Source organism: Bombus impatiens, unplaced genomic scaffold (assembly GCF_000188095.3).
Source record: "Bombus impatiens unplaced genomic scaffold, BIMP_2.2 scf_0466, whole genome shotgun sequence".
In the NCBI taxonomy this organism is placed as follows: domain Eukaryota; kingdom Metazoa; phylum Arthropoda; class Insecta; order Hymenoptera; family Apidae; genus Bombus; species Bombus impatiens.
In genome coordinates this window covers 264,272-287,094 of record NT_176885.1, presented here as the reverse complement: position 1 = coordinate 287,094, position 22,823 = coordinate 264,272, and the positions used below count along the sequence as shown (strand labels likewise).

Below are 22,823 nucleotides of genomic sequence, written 5' to 3'. Positions count from 1 at the left end.
AAACCTCGCTGTTCATCGGCGAGTGCACACTGGAGAGAAACCATACGGTTGCTCGCAGTGTGGAAGAAGGTTTACACAGAGGACTTCTTTGATATTACATCTTAGGTACCATTCCGGGGAAAGACCGTATCAATGCGCGGATTGTGGGAAGGGATTCGTTTCTGCGAGTTTCCTGAAGAAACATCGAAAGATTCATGAGAAAACTACGCAGCTCGAAACTTAATTGCGAACAAGATCGTCTAATAAAGAGATACGTGTGTGAGTTCGTAATTCTTTTTGTTATCAATGAAATTTGTTCGTTTTTAATAAAAGAATGATGATTCATACGAATAGAATCTTGTATTTTATTGAAAATCGTACTAGATGGTGATGGTGGATTTAGGTACGCGCATTTACAAAAGCATCGGAAGCTTCGTATTTTAATGTATGAATTTCAGTGTTGATTCTGATTATGAAACCATACATGATGCTTTCTGTAAATGTGTAGCTTTGTCAATGAAGGTTCCCTCATTCCAGCCACTGGGACAACGATCACGACGTGCTTAGCAGCTGCGAAGATTTCAGAATCAAGAACGAGGATATTCTTCTCGATCCTGGACAAAAGTGAGTTTTGTTAGATATTTTCTATGATCAGAATTAAATAAAGCAGTCTACGTTGTTACGCGTACATATATAAATTTCACACAATCATTTTGGCTACACGCAAGCAATTCAAATTGAAATAAAGGTTCATACACACAAATTCGAATAAAATCCATTTAAAAGACAAGAATCTTTTCCGATGACTTATTACAAAACTGGTCTATAAATAATTTCCTTAAAAGTAAAGATAAAAGAAATAACAATTGAATGATCATCGATTTTGATAAAATTCCTTGATGAATAAAAATAAATTAAAAAATGGAACGATTTTCAATGATCCCACGGAGACGATTTCGATTCTAAACTAAACCTTTCAGGTTCGAGGGGAACGAGAAAGTCTGCGAGCTTTGTCAAGAAAAATTCCACTTCGTAACCAGATTAGTAGCTCATCTGAGGATCGTTCACGGTATCCATAGACCCTTCAAATGTGTCACGTGTGGGAAGACATATCCGCAGCAGTTTATGCTAAACGCCCATGTGAAAAAATCTCACACTCCTAAAACGATCCCCTGCACTGAATGCAGTTTCATGGGGGTGAATGCGACTGATGTGGAAAGACATACGAAACGACACCATCGAGAAATGAAGTTCACCTGTGAGATCTGTAGCGAGAACTTCGTAGACAAGGATTCCTTGATGACACACACAGCTATGCATAACTTTATGCAGTTTCAACAATGTAACGCTTGTGGTACTACGTTCAACGACGCGTACAGGTATGATAATATTGTCCTATGACTTCATTCTAATATACAATCATTTTAATTCATAGTTACGCGAAGGCAACACTGTGGCGAGAATATATGAAGGCTACACATAGAGGATACGATAAGTTTATGTTGCAAGTCACTTGATGACTAATTAATTATGATTAGTCGAAAAGAGAGAAATATATTTATTTTAATTATAGATGATAAACTGAAAAAGTTTTATATAAAACCAAGAGAATAGCTAATCTCACGGTAATCGATATTTGCAAATTATATAAAAACAGATAGATAGCAAAAATATGCATTTGAAACTATAGTTGATAATGTATCTATTGAATTTTAAAATTACTTTAGAAAAGACAGAAGATATGACTTATCGTGTTTCTCTCCTGTACCCTTCATACGTAAGTGGGGAGAGTCCTTGTGCCAAATTCTCAACAAATCTGACTCTTCTCGAATTACGAAACACGTCATATATCTCAATACCTTAAATCATTAAAAGAATTTCGCAAAATCCTAATCTTTCAATTAATTAAATTAGAAAATGTTAGATAATCTCAATCTTCCGATTATCATGTAGAAAATTTCATAAAACCCTAATCTCTCAAATTAACGTAGCCTAAAGGAGCATAACCGTTTGTACCACTACGATCCAACAACGTTGATTCAAGAGAAGCTCGAAGCTGACAGTCCGCAGAACACCACGGAGCACAAATGCGACGTCTGTGGGAAGGTTTACAAGTACAAATCGGTCTTGAAACAACACAAAGTGAAAGCTCACGGTGACATGCCAAATTACGAAAGACGTCGATATTTATGCGCTCTTTGCGGGAAAGAATTAAAAACCGCAAAAGGTCTCGAAATTCACAATCGATCGCACACCGGCGAAAAGCCTTATACCTGCGAGGTGTGTGGCAAGTGTTTCGCCTGTGAAACATTGCTCAGGACTCATAATGTCACACACACTGGCGAGAGAAAGTATTCTTGCGACCAGTGTGGCAAAGCTTTCACGCAGAGATCCACGTTGGTCGTGCATAAACGTTATCATACCGGTGAACGACCGTATGTTTGTCCTCGATGTGGAAAAGGTTTCGTCACCAGGACTGTCCTGAACACTCACATGAAGTCCTGTCGTTGAGGCCGACCAGACGATTGTTCGATATGTGAGAAACATGTTTGAGACAGAATAGGGGCTTCCGGTTTTGTTGGAAAGAATCCGGTGCTCAAGGTAAGACTGGGACTATTTCTACAACTTTTATAAGGCGAAAGTGTCATTCTAATTATACAGGGTGGTTGGTAACTGGTGGTACAAGCGGAAAGGGGGTGATTCTACGCGAAAAAAGAAGTCGAAAATATACAATAAAAATTTTTCGTTTGAGGCTTTGTTTTCGAGAAAATCGACTTTGAATTTTCGCTCGGTACGCGTGCACTTTATCACGCCTTGTTATAACGGATCTCACTGTAGATTGTTGCCTAGATAGAAAAATAAAAAAAAAAATTTTTTTTAAATGTTTCTTCTATATTTTCGACTTCTTTTTTCGCGTAGAATCACCCCCTTTCCGCTTCTACCACCAATTACCAACCACCCTGTATATACTGCAGAGCAATAAGTATTAGGACTAATAGGTATTGGTACTTAATATCTGCTGATATTTATGATGCATTTGAATGTTTTTCTAGTTATCTTATATTAAATTATTTACCTCATTTGCGTCATTTGTGTTTCGTAATGTAGAGCAAAGTAAGACTTTCTTTGACTTTCTCGATGAATGTTATGCGTAGATGTCCTATTCGAGAATTTTAGTTTTACTTAAGGCTCATTTTTATATTAAAAAGATGGTATTTTTTATAGTTTAAATGCCAGCAATTTGAAGTTACGGTTATTCAAGATTGAGTCTTGGAGATATTCCTCAAACAGCTTACGTGAGAAAAGCCATTGTTCAAACATAAAATCGAAAATGTATTCGTATATTGTTTTTAAACTCGAAATTATATATAAATCTGCAACGATGGTAAAATTCTCGTAGTATATGTATTACTTGAAATACTACAAGTATTATACGTATTTCCACACACAATATTTAAATGTTCAAAATCGATTTTAATAGACCCAGTCTTAAATTGAAATATTTTAATTCCAAGATAATACGAATGGGGATTGCAGTATTAATTAGACAGAAAAGAAAAAAAACTACATTAGATGTTGAAAAGTCATAGTTCACAAGGAGCTTTAAAAGAACTCGTACAAAATAAAAATCAGTGCATGACAATAAATAATAAAAGAATCCAATATGATAGCGTCTAAGTGTACAAGAAACAGACCTGCGATCCCTAAAATATTAAATTCAATTTTGAAACTGTGTCAGGCATTCTGTCAATAAGAATAGCCGACATGTATCGTATTCCCGTTGTTTCTTATTTCTATTCATCGAGCAGATTGACACAGCTCGATCGTTTAATACTGGGAGACCCTTGTGCAATTTATGACCCTTGAGGTACTTTTAGAATACTCTCGTGAAATCAGGTCACCGTTTAAGGATATAGTCACCATTCATCTCAAGCGGATTAGCATCGAAATCGATCGCTTTTAAAGAAGGCAGCTTTTATCGTAGGTTCTTCTTATCGATGTAATTTACGTATATGTATATGCGTTCTTCTTTTATGTAAAAATTATGAAGGCAAATGTTCATGAAACAACGAAAATAACGATACGAATGATATTTGTATTTCTTAAGAAATTTTTACTCTTTTTAAGAGATGCTACTCTTAAGAAAATTTTAGAAACTTTTCTTTATAGATACATACACGTGTGTTTTTTAATGTGCAGAGTTAGCAAATGCTTGGAATCTCTGCGACCATAAAGCCGTCCTTGATACTAGTATTAAGGTGTAACAAGCCGTTTTTAACCTAGTTGCACTAGCAAAAGTATCGTGCTATATCGTGGATGTAAAGTATATCGATCGAAGGTCACAGGGAAAAATATGAAAGATCCTTTTTGTTTTGTTTCTTTACAGGGGAACAATTTTCGAATTTAAGAGCACTGCAAAAGGATATATTACATCACTAGATCTCGTTTTATTTTGTTTTGGTGTTAAATATGTATTTTTGTTGCATATCTGAATGTTTGAAAAATATATTTCCTTTCAACCACCGAGCACTTAAAAATCAGCTAAAATGGATTTGTCATATTTTTTCCTGCGTCCTCGATTAACATCATGCAAGATACGATTTTACGATGATTGTAAGAAAAATATTTTCTTCGTCGATAGTAGAACTCGTAGAATTCTTACTTAAAAGAAACACTTGGTTTAATCGATCAGAAGTCAATCATATAACAATCGATTTTTATCAATCGAAAAACAATAAAAATTCTTCAGCTATTAGTTACTCTCTGTTGTTCGATAAGAATATAATCCAACTAAAAATCGACGACTTACTCATCGATTATTAGTTGTATAAAAAAAGACCATCATGAAATTATGTGATATATTTAACATCTATTTAAACTTGTACTTTTTTATACACTTTTTTAAATACTTTTTATACATGTGCTGATTACGATCATTCATGCTGTACAAACAGCGAGACAATTTTTCCTAAATCCCGTTTATTAAAAGCTCTGGGATAATGCTAGCGAATACGAATTTTTTATTATTATTGACTGCTTCTAGATATTTCTATAAATTGTTACTGCCAGACTATTTTACAATGTCATATTTATTATTAAATTAACTCACCCGATAATACTGTCAATGATTTTGTATCGACAATAATAAAGCGAAAAAAATGATTTCACAACAGCGTAAGTTTATTATTCGATTCTCTGTTTCAGTTATTATTTAATAATTAATAATCCTCCGACATTGAAAGATTCAATAGTGTAGCACATATTATTTTACATAATAATAAAAGGTAAATTTAGTAATGAAAAGGAAATTCTGTGTACTGTAAAAATATTTAACAAACGACAAATGTCTATCGAAATAAATGCCAAAGATCAAAATAGAATCAAAAGGACAAAAAGAATAAATCGCAGAGAGATAGAGGGCATTGTTTTATTTTTTGGCTGTAATAATCAGAGATATGAGTGGGACAGATACCGGTGGACAGGTGGGAAATTAACATTTTAATAGAACACCAAAACCGAGGCTGGATCTTCGATACGAAAATCTACTCCTTGTTCCATCATTTTGTGATCGTAATGGTAGTTTATGTCGTTCAATATGGCACGATTTCGGGCATTAACATTACGTGGCTTCACGTGGATCGTACGAAAAACTATTTTATTTTTTTTTTAAACACGAATAATATTTTAATGCTGTGTTAACTCTTAAATGAAAATATACGATTTTAAAACTGAAATTGATTCTATTGAATAAATGTTTGGATTCTTACGCGTCTTGCTTTCAGCTTGAAGCTGACAGATGTCCCGCAGGGTATCAAGACTTCTTATTATACCGTCGTACTGTAATCTCGTTAGATGTTTACAACGTATCAGCATGGAGACCAGCAAATCGTCGAGCATCTCACGATTGTTTCTGAGTTGTAACATTACTTCAGCTGTAACGATATGGCCATTAATCGTAATTATTCTTATAACCAACAAATATCATATAAAATCGAATAATTAAAAATATTTTTCTGGAATCTTTAATTTCCTAATTCGGATTGAAAAATTACAGTAATAAAATTTAATGAAATTTACTAAGATATTTAATTTAATGGTTTATTTAATTTAGTAGATATTTAATTCGGTTTAATAAAATATAATTAAATTGTGGACATTTATGCAAATTCATATTTCTGCAAATATAATTAAGGAAACGGTCTTATAAACCACCTTGTATCTACATTTCCATATATTTTATATGTCATACGCTTTTTTGCGTCTTCGAATTTTCAACAAATGCATAAACATTCACGATCTAGTTTTAATCGTTCTATTTTTAATACAAGAGCTGCTGAACGATACTTTTGACATTTTCAAACCATTAAACACAGAAACAGTGGTTCGTTTCAATAATGTGTAGAGTTACACAATTGGAAGGGGACAATGGCCAAAGTACCGAGATTCAGCGAGCTTTATTGCGTCAGTTACCGCGTCAAGAAATAGACCATGCGAGATCCGCATGAGGAAACGTCTCGTGGACAGTGTTCAAAGCGTGTAGGATTTGGAAGAATTTATAATACCGAGCGTGTTGGTATAATGGGTAATAAGCAGTCCGACGGTGCTTCTGAAATTGCGAGATCTACTCTGATCCCACACGTGACCGCTGAACATTTGAAACCTAGCCAATGGCACACTGGGCAGCAGGAAGTAGCACATATCTTCGTAATGGGATATGTTAACTGAAAATCAAACTTAACAAGCTAAATTATGCATAGGATCACTCATTCTCGTCGATACATTGAGCGATTCTTTTAACATGATTTGTGTCTATATCGAAGCGTTTAATTACTTTTCAGAGCCGATCTTACCGATTCTTTTCCATTAAATATCCTTTTGCTATAGATATCTTCGTGCTTTCTAATATTTTATTTACATCTTTTACTTTTTACCATACCAATCGTCATTCTTTAGTAATGCAACAGAGTATCGATTTATTATCGGAACATCTATTACTGGAAGGAGCAATTATCAAAAAATTGATTAGCAGAAAATTCGTGAACGATCTCTTGTAAGGAAGATAGGAGAATAAAAATACAAATATAAAATACTGTTTGATTTTTAGTAAAAAAGAAAACTTTTGTTCTTATGCAATATTCATGTTTATAAAATATTTTGAGATAAATGATCTTCTCTCGGCTAAAAACATATAGCGGTTTCATTATCTGAACAGCGTATGATTAATCTAAATAATCAAGACTCTATTGTATTTTATTTACTTGAAACTCATTAACAAAATACATTTTCAAAGTCGTTGAAATTTCTATAATAGCTAATTGAATTAATTTAAAAATCTGATATTGGTTGCTTGATCGATCATTCATGTAAAGAAATCAATTCTGGAAATTTTCTTCGCGATCGTATCAAAAAATCATAAGAATCGCTTAATGCGAACAAAAGCATATAAAATATGGGCGACGAAATGTTTTAAAAAAACTTCAATAGCTAGGTAGAGTGGCGTAAAAGCAATCATCTATTTTTAAATCGAATTTCTCAAGCATAGTTGTACTTGATTTTAAATTGCTCGAAGCACAATGGAAGCCTTCGCAAATTACAAAATGTAATAACCGTGAAGCACCAGCTCGATATTGCCTCGACGTAGGCAGAAGGAAATCAATGATTACTTTTACGTCATTCTGTATCATATTGTACCTATAGTATAAGACACTGTGAGCTCAGGGCATACAAGCACTAAATTGTGCCAGGCTGTGTCAGTGATCGTGTGATGTCTGGAATCCGAATCTCTCACTGATATATGCAATGTCTTCAACACTCTCGGAGCTGCATTGGTCAATGCGTTTAGAGTTTGGTCGGATAGAGCTGGATAATCGAGCCTGAGTATCGTCAACGCGCGAAATCGGCCCAACAGACGCAGATATCTGTAAAATTTGGTTTATGACAAAGATTATACTTGTCAAAGTTAATGTTTTCTTTAATCATTTCGAAACTAGTAATAGTGTAACAGTATGACTCAAGATAATGTTTATGTACCAAGGTAAAGATAAGATCACCGAATTATTAGAATTTTTCTGATAACAATGAGATATACTGAGATACAGGATCTTATTAGAAATAGAATGAGATTAGCCATTTTTAATACTATCAGAGTGACAAGAAAAGAACACTTAAAGTTTGTCGTGGAAATTTTATAAATTTATAATAGTATAGATATATATTGTTTTATCAGGATATCATGATTAATTATTCTTATAAAATAACACGTCGACGTGATTACAGCTGATAACAGCAGTAGAGAAAATAATGATATTTTTAAATATTATTCACAAAGTATAAAAATTCATGACTTCATTCAATACAGTACTTCGGCGATGTAATTGACGTGGCACTGTCAGAAATTGTGTAATATAATAAATATCTGTGTTAATCTCTTTAAATTGAGACTAAGAAAATAATATGTCTCAAGGCAACTTTTATCTTAACTTCTTAGAAAGAAACTGGGTTCAAAGAAAATTTCATTTCGAAGAGATCAATGATATCAGAGTATCTTTTTATACTTTCTGGAAGAAACAATAATCGACAAGGATCATTTTTGTTATGAAACTCTCAATTCCTTTGAATAAAATGATAATTGCGAAGACATAGGTCGATCGATGGAGCTGCTTCACGTGCCTTGGATTGCTATGGGGCGCCTGCCATTCCCGAAACGCACCCCGAAGATCTAAATACGCCAGATGCTCGGTCGACCCTTTGGAAGCACTTGCGAGAAGTCGCAACACGTCGCTCACTCCTAGAGTCGCATTTAGCAGGCTTAGCGTTTCCAGATTGTGCTGACAGCTACGTACGTAAATGTTGATTACGTTAGTGAGGATCGATTAAGAAAAGTTGAGCAACCATGGCAATGGTTAGTGTAACATGGCAATGGTTAGTGTAACATGGCAATGGTGCATCAGAACTTAAATAAGGAATAAACCCAGCTTAGAACGTGAAAAAGGTATGTTTCAAATTTATGTAAATTAACCTTTTGTAGGTAAATATACCTTTTCACAGTGCATAGACAAATTGGATCATTTATATCCAAGAAAACTGTTCTTTTTTACTCTCCTAAGCTCTCATCGAATACAGTAAAAATTCAATAAAAACAAAGACTTGGAATTAAGAATACGAATGAAATATTGCAGTTTGCTTACGGAAGTTTACAATTATATTAATTCGAGTAAATTTTATAGAATAAAATCTATCAAGCTTCTAAGAAATAGGAAGGTAATTACAGTTTTTTGGAAATTTTTAAACTCTTTTTGTTCTATAATATTTCATTTTTGAAGGATGCGACATTGAATCTTTGTTTTCTGGAGAAAAACAATTCTTACACCTAGTAAGTGATTTATTTTTAGTATCTATCTAGATTTCTGATTAAATCCTCAGATGCAAGGCTGATTAATTACCCTAAAAAGTTTGCAAGAGCATACAACAGTTTGCTTCTATTTCCCCATTTACAAATGAAGATCCAATCGGTGAGTATCAGTTTCTTCAATTGGACGTTCTTGGCTCGTACAATCGTAAGAAAATCAGCGCCTGCCTCAGCTTGAATATTACGAGTTATGCGAGCTTCTCTTGGCAAGAGATACGGTCGTGACCAGGCGAGTTCTAAACTTCGCATATGCTGTCCATATTGTGCCTAAGCGAAACGTAATTATCATCGAATTTCGATAGATTAGATGCGATAAAACAAATTTCGTAATCGTATTTTTCTGATTTTAGTACTACTATCAATTCCTTTTAGGGTAAAAAGAATGTCAGATATGCAAATATAACCAAAAATTGTTATCGTTTTATCAAAAATAATCTTTATCTGTATTTTTAATTCTGTTTAACCCTTTCTAGGTCGATTTTCCTTTTAATTATGAATACAACAACATAATAATAAATAGAGCCTATAATACATTAAAATTTGAAAAAATGAATAGAATTTTTTAATTTATTAGTTCATTTAATTTTGTATTATTATTAACGCAATTACCAAAATGATCAAAATGATCAATGTGTAATTTCTCACAGAAATTTTGTAAATTCACAACGATGCATTTTTGTGGATTTGAATGATTATTTTTGTAAAATATATGGATAGGAAATCGTTCTTCTCCTTGCATTACATACTTTCTCGTTTACGATAGAATCCTATGTTGCAAAAGGTGTCAATGATTCCGAAAAGAATTAAAACAATTTAACGGTCGCTTTGAAAGTCTCATTAATTATTTGAAATGTATTGTTTCATTAATTTTGAAAGGGTTAAACACCGACGATTACTCTTCAAAAAACTCAAAATTTCAATTTCACACGTTCCATTAATGAATCGTGTGACTGTAGTATAAGAGAATGGATATTAGATATTTTATTTTTCACAAATGTTTGCATACGGCTAATTCTCCCGCCAAAGGGAAGTCACCACGCAGATCACGGTCGATGAAGACTGTGATGGAACGCCAAAGAACTGGCGATGAAAGTGCACGGTTCCATGGCCGACAGACTTGTGCAACATTGGCACGGTCTCCATGACCGAGGTGACTGAATATCTGCGTCAGTATCAGCTCCGGCAGCTGATCCCACATCTCCCAGTATCAGCTTGGCCCGTCTTCATCGCTACGTAGCTGGGGCAGCTGTCGCAACCTCGTCAAGTTCTCTTGTCCTGCTTCGCGATATCGATTCGATCGTCATTGAAAATTGTACGATCGATTAAGTCGAATTCATGAGATACTAAACGCTTGAATTTACATTCAAATAGATCTCGATTGTTATTAAAAATCGTACGATCAATTGAATCAAATTCGCGTGATATGAAACACTTGAATTTGCATTCAAATCGAACTTGATTATTTCTAAAAATCGTGAGATCCATTTATAGAGTGAAATATACGAAACATTAAATGGTTGAATTCAGGTTGAGTTAGTCAGGTTAAGTTGATCGTCTATTTTCAATAAATTTTGATTTAAAGTTGCTTGGAATTATGAAAGGAGAAAAAATGATAAAAAAAGTGTAGTAATATATATTTTAATAATCATAGAAATATTATGTGACCATGTTGCCGAGATCCTCGATGCAGAATATAATAAGAGGTATGACCAGTCCCAATTGAACTTTGCATTCTATAGATGAAATTAATAAATGTACGTGAGCTTCGTTACAATGATATCACGTTTCTTTTGTAGCTATTGAGCAACTGCTAAACGAGGACATTGAACAAGGATAAAATTCTTTTCTTGCTGCTACCTTATATTTTTTTTAATTTATCAAAACTTGGAATTTTAAAAAGCTGTCTTAAAAAGCTATTAATAGCTTACCACTTTGACATAATTGAATCGAATTGAATTAAAAAATCTTTTAATACTTGCTAGCGTTCTGCTCGTAGATCAACAGGAACATAGTAACTTTATGTAAGATCAAGGATCGTTTAAATCTGCTTTATAGGATAATATTTTATCTGCTCTATAGGATAGTAAATTTTCCCGCTTATTTGTTGCGGTAAATTTAGTATCAGAGAACGTCATGAGATGGCGTTGCGATAAGCGAGAAGTTGCATACGCAGTATGATTCATAATTAGTACAGGTCTATAGTGCATTCAGTGCACATGTACCGAGAAATATGTGGGATTGAATGTACAACATAAATTTACAACTACGCAGTGTCAAGGTCTAAACTGATGACAGATCGTAGTCACTGTCGTCACTGAAAAGCGATATTATATATCCCTTAAGAGAGAAATAAGTTCGCCAAATAGTTACATAATCGTATAATCTTGGTCTTTGACCCTCGGTTCTCGGTTCTAACCTGTCCACGTGCCGTCTTATTGTTAGCACGAATAAGACGAACTTTGCTCAACGTAACAAATTGTGAATTTGTTCCAACATTGACGAAACGTTGATTAGTAACGTTGAACTATAATATCGTCAGTTTGTTTAGAATACTACATGCGTCCGTAAAAAGACGGTTATTGACGCTGTTAAAACGCGAGAATGAAGGAAGAGGTAAATAACAAAGAGCTGGACAAGGATCACTGGAAGCTTGAGGCGCAAACCATTATCAACGACGTAAAACAGCATGTAACGGACATCAAAATATCAGAAAAATTACGAAATAACAATCATTTCCTCTACTTAAATTTGATTACATTAGAGGGCTTGAAGTTTTGCATAGAACTATCAAGTGCTGGTTTTACCATCGTTGGTAACGAACACGACGACACATCAAAGAGAGAAAGCGAGCACTACGAAACGCCCTACAGCTTGTTAAATTTCGTTAGCCCGCAATATAGAGATTCCTTTGGAAATTCGCTTGTTTATAAGCTTAAACAATTAAGTAACTCACAGTGAACAAATTTAATCAGAATTTTTTAATAGTGAAATGAAACAAAGTTAAATATAGATGAAAATAAAGTGCTAATTCCAATTGTTTGAATACACACACATACACACATCTTTCAACAATAAGCGTTTAAAATCTAAAATAAATTATGATTCTCGTCAAATGCGTTTTCTCTTTGCACAGCACTCATTCAATCCGAATCTAGCCGAAGATATCCGAGTGCACGGTAATTTGCAAGGAAAGTGTCGTACTCGATACATAATACCAAATCTTGGAACTTCCTTTTGGCATTATATGCGCATACATATACTACCAAGAAAGTTTTCTCTAGCTGACAAAATTGCATCCAATTATCTACTATTGTTGAATATAATACATTAAACAGAACTTGTAACATATACGATATATTATTCCTATTTTTAACTATTGGTACATAATTTCATTTAATATATAAATTACTTTCATTTGTCTTCAGTAAATATAAATACATTAATATAAATACATATCTAACACAACGAAAGAATCGGTACGAAAACAAGAATCTGATATAAAATAGACAAATTCATCATGTGATATTTAAATGAACTAAAGTAACTAGTGAAATTTATTTGATTACACTGTAATTAAAAACATATGTAAATAAAATCCATTAAACTTATATAAATGCGAAGTGACACGTATACTGCTAGATACGGTAGTGCAATACCAATCGCATCTCCATAGAAAATATCCCTAGGAGTCGAAAGATCAGTCGGTGCAAGTGGTAATATATCGGTTTTGTTTACCCCCTCCTCTACGTTCGTTGCTCTGTGTTCCGTTTGGCGTATTCCACTGTCGAGTTGTGAAGTAACGAAGCGGTTTCGCCGAATGTGTCGCACCGTGTGAGTGTTCCGTCATGCTCCTGAATGAGTTTACTGTCGATTAAGTGCCTAAAGACGAAAGAATGTATCACATTTGTTGATATTAGAGTGGCTAGTGCTACGATGTCGAATGGTGCACGATGACACGCCCGTGAAAAACGATAACAGAGCCTATTATTTGATTGACCAAAGAGACAATTGAGAAAAACGCAATACGCGAAAAGGAGCCCTGCTTTGTGTATTCCCAGTGTGACATTCGTTGAAATAAAAACCATGCTTCAACCAAGAGCTACATACATCAGGCGGTAAAGAAGGTGAGGGACGAAATATATTTCGGTAAATCGAATGTCGAAGAACCGCGGAAGAGCTTTGACAGGTCGTTTGTTTTTGTTCGATAGTCGTACCCCGTTTCTCAATATCAGCATGAAAGGGGTGGGACAATTACTTCCCATATCTCTTTTCAACCTATATAACCATGGACGATATCGTATGTGTGGAAATGAGTCGCGATAGTAACGTAATATCACAGGTCGCTAAATATTCGTCGATTCTTCTCTGACGTACATACATGCGTATTTTAAATCTTTACATGTTTCCACATTTTCTTTTCGTTCTAAATAAATATTGTATTTTTTCAATGAAGCTGTATTTGTTAAATAGGAAAATTTAACGAGACTCTCTGTGTTTCACGTATTTGACAATTACGCGAGGTGACATTGTTATTTTTGTCAGAAATTCTTAGTTTATATAAGAACCGTTGTGTATCGGAATTTGTGTTATTCGGTTCAGAAGATTTGAGTCGACATTTTCTTATTTTTGTTGCATTAGTTTTCTGCTATCTTACGATTTCCCTGAAAATTAAAGTATGCAATGTATGCATTTAAATTTTGATAGTATTTACCACTACATAAAATATTCTTGTAGAGTTAAAATAAAATAAAAGATCCTGTAATGGCTGCAACGTTTAATTTGTTTATAACATGATTTAATATAAAATTCTACATTTAATGTCTAATTATGTACACTTATGTATATCATGTTGTTTTGCGCTTTAATTATTACAAAGTACCATGAATAACATTTTTTAATGAATAGAATGAATATTTGTGCTAGATTGAATATGATTGATATTTATGAAATGGATAATGTGCCGATATTTTTTATTGTTTTACATTACACGTGTTTTTCCGCGTAATATGTTCGTCATACTTCGAAAGCAATGCCGATGTTCTAATTATGATAATCAAAATGATTCATCAGTTAAAGGATTGGATTAAAGGTGATAGAATGTGAAAGAAGTAACCGCATGTAATTTTTTTTCAGATGTTTTCTTAATCTCAAAATGAGTTTTGATGCTAGACAATGTTATTTTCTTCAAAATACATATTTTTGGGAACATTGTTAAAGTACAATATCAATATTTGATAATAACGTTTTTTTGATATTCAATAATCATTCAGTTTTATTTAGTATGTGCTTACTGTCAGAAAAGTAGGCCAGCAAATTTGTTACAAATGTTAATTAGATATGGATGACCTCTGTAATGACATGAATAAATTATAGCAAATATGAACTGCATCAGTGTTTGAACTAAACTTTCTATATATGTACTATTTTTGGATAACACATATAATTGACTGTACATACAGGATTTAGATTAGATAATATCACTCTTAGAGAAAATTGTAGCTCAAAATAGGTATATAGGGGTCAAGTAAAATAGAACTATTCTGTAGTGTATTCTTTCATTTTCTTCTAACATTGTGAATTTTTTTTTATTAATTTTCTATTTCAATAAACATCATTAGTTTCATGTAATTTTGTATTATATTGATTTATTAATTTACTTTGTCATATTTTCTTCGTATACATTTCATTTTGTTAGATCATATCATGAGAAATCTTATGATTAATATTGATAACATTTGATAAACATAGCTTTTCTTGATAATGAGAAATACTATGTTTATTTGAACGATAATAATGATTTCAGAATGAATGATGCACCCAGTCTTTTAGGGATTAATATATTTTAATTTCTTCATTTATTATATCTTTATTTACTGTTTAATAGTAATAATATTGAAAGTATCACTTATATTGATAAAGAGGAGATATATTTATTGATAGAGATATATTTTTACATATATATAGATTACATATACAACAAATTATTTAAGCTCATATATTAAGAAGATTTACAGTCTTACTAACACAGCTAGGTAATCATTTTTTCAGCAAAAGGAATGGCTAATTTGATGATAACTACGTCAAGTAAGAATAGTTCACGCAGTACATCACCTAACAGAGGAAATACATTGACCTCACCTCAACAATTTTCAGCTACTTTGGAACATATTTCAAAAGCACGTAATGCTTCACTGTAAGACCCAATTTTTTGTAGATATTAATATGTATGCTTACATAAATTAAGATTAAAACTTCTTATTTTTTTGTAGTATTTTACATGAAACTGAAACATTAAGCTTATGTTTCAATATGATATAATTAATGATACAATATTTTGTACTTACAAATAAGAAAAATAAGTTCCTAAAAAAAATAAATGAAAAATAAATAAAAGGAGCACAGTACAAAATTAATTTGACTTCGCAGTTCCCAAACAGGGGAGGGTAGTACAGGCAGTGGAAGTAGTGGTGGTGGAGGCAGCTTCAGCATGAAAGGTAGTAGGCAAAAATCACCAGGAACTGTGATTCGAGTAGATGCTATGGATGAACCAAATACCAATTTAATCACTGCCGAACAAGACGAGTTTGTGCCAAATATTCACCTACCAGCCGATGACGAAGGAGTATGTGTTTTATTATTATAAAATAATAATAATTAATAAATAAAAATAATTTCATTTTCAGAATGTTTGATACTTTTTAATGTACTGTAATGTAATTAATATTTTCATTTTTAAATAACACATTCATATTCATTTAAGTTCTAATAATTTATAACTCTAATAATGATATGTTATTATATTTAAAATTATTGTTAAAGTATTTAGATCAACAAAATCGATACCATTGTGTTTTTAAATGTTTATTACAGTAGTAAATATGATTGTATATGCTTATATAAAGTTACTTATGTAATGTGAAGTTACGGCATGTAATTACACTGTACTGTACTACAAGGTCATCAATCACTACTGTATAATCAGGGTTATAGGTTAAGAAATTAAGTACCTACTTGCATAATGTTGTAAGTGCCATCAAAGTTAGACTATCTCCACAGTTTCAGAGTGCAACCAAAGTACAAGTTAACAAACAATGTGCTCAAGGAAATGTGTTTTGTTAGTCATAATTTGTTTCTCTCTTAGGTTTGTGTATTTTAATATAACACTACATTTGTTTATAGGAACAATATCATGCAACACAATCGTTCCTATCAAATGGCTCCTCTGAATTAATAACTGATGATGTTGACTCTAACTCTGCTCGTGTTTGTCAAGCTATTGAGCATATCCAAAGTAAAATTGCTAAAACACGAGAACTTATAAGAATAGAACAAACCACACGTGATGGTAATTTTCAGCAATTATCAGTTAATTAGTATAGTGCTGAAGTGTTAAAACAATTATATGAATTATATGAAGGCCTTTATATAATCGCAATTTATGTCAGAGTATGTATTATAAATGTGAAATTTATCTAATGTCCTTTTTATTCCAGAAAATGTAAATGAATATCTAAAATTAGCTGCCAATGCAGACAAGCAGCAGCTTACTCGAATCAAAGCAGTATTTGAAAAGAAAAATCAAAAATCAGCGCACAGTATTTCTCAACTCCAAAAAAAATTGGATAGTTATACAAAAAAATTAAAACATTATGAATTAAATGGTGCACCTACAAGTCACAGACAACCCAGAGAAGTGCTTCGGGATATGGGACAAGGACTTAAGTAAGTATATTTTATCTTTTATCAACTGTCTGTACTGTATTTTAATTATGCAATAAGCAATCAAATCAGAAGTAGATATATATATATATATGGATTTTTTATTAGTGTGGCTGATATATTTAAATAATCATTAATAGATCTAAATCTGAATTAATTGATATAGATTTTTATTTATTTCTATTTTAGATATTTATTAAAATGTATATATTATATTAATAGTTTATAAAACATATTTTGATTGTACGTATTATAATGTATATTTTATAAAGATATGATGTATGTTATTCCTGTTGTTGCTGTATGTGCTTATGTGCTTATTTGAAAAAGTAAAAGTATTAAATTAAATTAAAAAACTAGTATTGCGTATTATAATTAATATGCTAAAATAAAAATTTTACACTGTAGTGACAAACGTGAAGAAGTGTTCTTTTAGTGTAATTTTTTTGTGTTCTTTTCTTCTTTTTATCCAATTTCTGTTTTGTTATCCTAAATATAGGGTATGACACTTTCATCTAATTTAAGATTCACTTCCAGAAACGTGGGTGGCAATATTAGGGTTGGAATCAGTGGTTTTTCAGGGTGAGTGTTGGTGTGAAAATAGACTGCAATGGTTTTTTAATCATTTCATCATAACATTTATTATTATAATTAAATTTTGACTATATTATCATTTTATAAAATAAATATGCAATGAATGAAGTACAACATTTATATATAGGTATATATTTATATATTTAAGCCAAGCACATTCAAATTTTAGTATGTTCATAAATATAAAACACAAATTTACATGTTTTAATGTATAAGATATTTTTATATAAATATAATAATTTTCCAAAGCCAATTTTTATAAAATTGGAATATTAAAGCTATTCCTGATTTTTATTTTTCTTATATGTTTCAGAAGTGTAATGTCCAAACCAAGAGAATTTGCACATTTAATAAAAAACAAATTTGGCAGTGCAGATAACATAAATACTTTATCTCGTGAGTAATTTTTATTACAAATTATTTTTTTAATTAATTAACACAATTTTGTCCAGATCTTATTTATTGTTTAATTTTTTAATAATATTTACTATGGAAAGTGTTAATTAAATCTTTGTGTTTTAAAAGCTATCACTAAGCACATATTGACCTATGCTAATAAATTGTGATACTACAAGCAATAGTATGCACGTTTCTTTTATTTAAAATACATATACATATATATGTAAATACACTATTAAAATCGTTATATTATTACTTTAGTTGCTAATATGTTCATTATCCCAGAAATATAAATTTTTATTTATCTGGAATAAGATGATAGTATATATACATATATATATATAGTAATATATAATGTATTGTAGTAATAGTACGATATCTTCTTACTCATTTCAACATTAAACAATAAATAATGTTTAATATTTTGCTGTCATGGCAGTTGAAAGTAGTAAGTAACATTTGGGCTAATTTTCTTACTATATCTGTTTTTTTATATGTAAATATATCATACGTGTCTTACTTTGTAAAATCTTAATAATTTTTAACACTATATCCTTTTTTGTTGTATATGATAAGGTACATAAATCTTATATATTTACACATTTGATGAATACCTACCAGATAAGCAAATTTGATGTGAGAATGTGTTTACATATTGTAAGCTTTATATTTTTATTACTACTTTGTGTTACTTAATAATTTTGCCTTGTCTTTAGTGGCTTTCACATATTCAGATGTTTGCTATTTTATATATTAGTTATCCAATACATCAGCAAGTATATTAAACACATATGTGGACATGAATTCAAAGAACAAAAATTATAAAGAAAAAACAATTTTTGTATTAGTTTACAAAACATTTTGTGACACATTATTGATGCATTTATATACAACAAAAATGTTTTTGAATTATCATTGACTGTATTTGAAAGATAGGAGTGTTGCAATACAAAAAAGCATACAAATTGATTAGTTATTAGCAAAGGCAGAATAGTTTGGTATTGGATAACATTCTAACTTGCGACGTCTGTGTCCCTGCAGATGGCTCAACTTTTTATGTAAACGATACACCGCGTGCAGGTAATGGAGATAACGCTAGTGTTGAAGATGAAAAGGCTCATCATGGATCAGCGACGCTGCCTGGTGGGTGTAGTTTGGGATCAACTCATAGTGCTGCGGCAATGAAATTTCCATCCGAAGAAGGATCCGAATGCTCTAGTGTTACAAGTGAAAGTGGACCTGGTAGTAGGGGGCAAGCACACACATGTCACAGTAGTAATAATGCTGCACTTAGTCTTAAATCTATTTTCTCTGAACTACAAGAACATAGAGAAAATTTGGAGAGAATGAAAGATAAATTAGAAGGTTTGAAGGTTTGTTTCTGATGATTTAAGAAATAAGTAATGAAACAGAACAAATAAAGAACAATAACATGTTTGTATACATCATAATTTTAAAATTAATTTTTTCCTTAAACAATTTTAGAGTTTGCAACAAGAAGTGACATATCTTTCCCATGCTTTGCAAGAGGAACGTTTTAGAAGCGAGCGTCTGGAGGAACAAATTAACGATTTAACTGAACTGCACCAAAATGAAGTAGAAAACTTGAAACAAACTATAACAGATATGGAAGAAAAAGTGCAATATCAAAGTGAAGATCGATTAAGGGACATACACGAAATGTTGGAGAGTTGCCAAACTAAAATTTGTAAAATGGAACATCAACAACAACAACATCAACAATATGTCACTTTAGAGGGTCTGGATAATAGCAATGCAAGGGCGTTGGTTGTAAAGCTCATAAACGTAGTATTAACTGTGTTGCAAGTTATTCTACTTCTTGTTGCAACAGGTGCTGGTATAATGATGCCTTTCCTTAGGACCAGGTACAGTTATTTCATATTGTAAAGTTATGTTTGAGTTTTATTTTTACAGGAAAATAATCTATTAAAACCAAAACAAAATATTGTACATTCCAGCTTAATTGCATAAGCTTTTTGAAGTAAATTTTGTTTACTTCAATATATATCATCTTTTTTTCTTTTTTTCATTTATAGTAAACAGATAACCATTACATTTTTTATCAGTTTATATTTCTGTTCCATCATGCTTGTTCCGTTTTCATTCACATACATTTCAATTCATACTTCATCACGTACATCGCCATCTGATTTTACTTTTGCGCACTCATTGTTTTATTTTGTTTTCGCATCTCTGTTGCAGTTGTACTAAGCCTCATTGTTTCATGTGCAGGGTGCGCATATTAACAACTACGTTTGTTGTATTGGGCATAGTATTTGTGCTCAAACAATGGCCTGAGGTTCACGACGTCGGCAGTCACCTCATGCGCCATCTTAAACAGACTCTCGCCGTCAAGTAGCATCGTAAGTAAATCATTATTATTTTTATGAAAATTTTACGAATTATAAACGTACTAGTAAAAAAATATGAAACAATATTTTATGTCCTTTAAGAAATCTATTTCATATAAAAAATTTAATGTTCTATTAATTTAGAGTATAAAAAATAACTTATTTTAGGGTGGTATACTTAAATTTACCATACCCTGTGATGAAGAAAAATTGTACACAATGATCAACATTTTGGACCCATTTATCAGTGCTGTAGTTTTGGAGCAATAATAGTAGGTATATGCGTAAATGACTTCATTTATATTTTAAATTTGATCATGTTCACTACTATTATATTGAATCAGACGAGTGATTAAATCTATTTGATACTGTTAATAGAATTACAATACACAAAACATATTTTGCTGTGCAGAAATGTTTCACTTAGGAAGAAGAGATTTAGTAGAAATAATAAACATAAAAATGTCTTTTGTCCCTTATGCAAATGTTATAAATTTATTTTGCGATATTTTTATCTTTATTTGACTAATTTTGCTAAAAAATAATACGTAATGATTATGATTTATGATAAGAAAATAAAAATTTCCATGAAACATGAAAGAGGCAGTAAATATGTAACGCTGTACACTATATTGCTTGATTACATACGGCACATTGTTAGAAGAATTTACTCTAATGTCATGCGATTAAGTTCATTTTTACACGAATCATCAATTAGCATGAAATTTAAAAAAAAAAAATATTGAACAAGCGAAAGTACTGATTAAAAGATAGAAAAGAAAATTGTTCTATCATTAGTGTCTGTGGGAGGTGTTACCACCATTTTTGGAATTATAGTTCGTACATTTGATATTCTAGTAAATTTAAATTTGTGTAAATTTATCAAAATGCACATTTTGAAATAAAATATTTATAATTACAATCGTCCAATTGCTAAACAATGATATAAATTAAGAAAGCAAGAGAACACTTAAATAACTGTAGATATTCTTCATGTCAAAATGTATAAAATATGTGATATATTCCTTAGTGTTGGCAATGAGGTGGGGTAATTTGATTCTTATATGTAAGTTACAAATTATACATTCATGAGAATACAAAAATGTAAAGGTGAATAGAAGTACTTTTAGAACACTTAACATCAAAAGAGGACCAACATGTTTCATTCCTCTTATTCTACATATAACGTTAATTTGTTTCACATATGATGTAAGAAGGATACACCTTTTGAAATAAATAGCATTAACTGTTATTTGTACTCTCACGAATGTTTTAAACCACCACAGACACAAGAATGCATACATATTATATTGAATATAAAGAAATGAACCATGACAGATGTTGAAATGAGAGAAAGACTGATGGACTACATCGCTGTTACAGTTGTGAGTAATTTAATATTTGTGGCAATTTTGTGTTGTTATTCATTTAAAAAAATGTTAAAACAGTAAAATGATTGAGAAAAAATTTTTTTTAAAGTGCAACGGTAATTACAAAATGGTACAATTATACAAAAAGAGATAATTCTTAAATTAATATAGGTGCTCAAATCTGTGAGTGTATAAAATATTTTGGTCTACATAATTTTTTGATTCTATTATCGCTACTTAATGGCGAAATATCATTTATTTCACTAATTTTCTAATTTTCATCTTTCTGCAAGCACAGTATCACGAAATATAAAGTTTCATAGCCTAATATTATTTTGTGAATATGTGACAAGTAAAGAAAGAAATTATTTTTCGATAATTATAATCTTTTTTATTGCTTAATACGTAAAATTCTCTTTATGTTTTATATAAATGCGTAGTTTCTAATTTGTATTAAGTTCATGCATTAGGATTTTTGTTATATGTTGGATTATGTACCGTTATCGTTTAGTTGACCTTGATAAGATATGAGAAATTGTTTTTAATTGACAAACAAAATCTGTAAATAAAATAATGTTTATGTAGCAATGTATTTTCTTTTTTTCTAGCCTGTTATTCGTGAGTACAACATCAAATTTCCGAACTTTTTTATTTAACGCCATAATTCTTTGAACTGCTATTTATATATGTATTATTGTCGCACCTCGTATTTTATTGTTATAATCACTGCTTTTGTAATATTTGTTCAACACAATTTTTATAGCTTTTATATATGTTCAATGCAAATACTGCCAAAAAATTTAACATGAAAGAAATTGATAATTTACGAGGGATATAAAAATTAAGTTAATTAAAATTTTATGTTTATATTAAAAACCGAAAAGACAAGGAAGTTTGATCGTGTATTTATAACTTGATCAGGCAAAATTTTGTATTTTAACGGACTGCGTATATTTTTTTCTTCAGATTCATTTTCTTCAC

General features: G+C 31.3%; 4 protein-coding genes across 16 annotated transcripts; 3 read left to right on the top strand and 1 right to left on the bottom strand.

Moving 5' to 3' along the window:
- Positions 1–331: 331 nt before the first annotated feature.
- Positions 332–2,635, top strand: LOC105680956 (gastrula zinc finger protein XlCGF62.1-like). Its single transcript, XM_012387373.3, has 4 exons — positions 332–424; positions 517–603; positions 960–1,358; positions 1,971–2,635. The coding sequence occupies exons 3-4, from the start codon at positions 1,105–1,107 to the stop codon at positions 2,488–2,490; spliced, it is 774 nt and encodes a 257-aa protein (XP_012242796.2). The 5' UTR covers positions 332–424; positions 517–603; positions 960–1,104; the 3' UTR covers positions 2,491–2,635.
- A 2,371-nt stretch (positions 2,636–5,006) lies between these two features.
- On the bottom strand, positions 5,007–10,907 carry LOC100743863 (F-box only protein 39-like). The gene is made up of 7 exons (XM_012387357.3): positions 10,395–10,907; positions 9,423–9,655; positions 8,650–8,814; positions 7,672–7,898; positions 6,543–6,701; positions 5,748–5,912; positions 5,007–5,630 (listed from the first exon to the last, which is right to left on the bottom strand). The coding sequence occupies exons 1-7, from the start codon at positions 10,584–10,586 to the stop codon at positions 5,479–5,481; spliced, it is 1,293 nt and encodes a 430-aa protein (XP_012242780.2). The 5' UTR covers positions 10,587–10,907; the 3' UTR covers positions 5,007–5,478.
- Positions 10,908–11,559: 652 nt separating this feature from the next.
- LOC105680958 (GSK3-beta interaction protein) lies at positions 11,560–12,501 on the top strand. The gene has a single exon (XM_012387413.3). The coding sequence runs from the start codon at positions 11,990–11,992 to the stop codon at positions 12,344–12,346; it is 357 nt and encodes a 118-aa protein (XP_012242836.1). The 5' UTR covers positions 11,560–11,989; the 3' UTR covers positions 12,347–12,501.
- Positions 12,502–13,119: 618 nt separating this feature from the next.
- LOC100743750 (transmembrane and coiled-coil domains protein 2) lies at positions 13,120–21,975 on the top strand. 13 transcript variants are annotated; one of them, XM_033321584.1, is made up of 13 exons: positions 13,161–13,512; positions 14,522–14,590; positions 15,437–15,581; positions 15,815–16,010; positions 16,568–16,733; positions 16,882–17,110; positions 17,645–17,689; positions 18,015–18,097; positions 18,540–18,548; positions 19,181–19,473; positions 19,586–19,986; positions 20,324–20,484; positions 20,641–21,975. In XM_033321584.1, exons 2-12 carry the CDS (start codon positions 14,551–14,553, stop codon positions 20,478–20,480), a joined length of 1,764 nt encoding a protein of 587 aa, XP_033177475.1. In that variant the 5' UTR covers positions 13,161–13,512; positions 14,522–14,550; the 3' UTR covers positions 20,481–20,484; positions 20,641–21,975. The 13 variants fall into 13 exon arrangements, with proteins under 13 accessions (XP_024224418.1, XP_033177479.1, XP_033177476.1 ...); XM_033321583.1 differs by having other exon boundaries at positions 19,142–19,473; positions 20,354–20,484; XM_033321581.1 differs by having other exon boundaries at positions 19,142–19,473.
- The last annotated feature ends 848 nt before the right edge of the window (positions 21,976–22,823 follow it).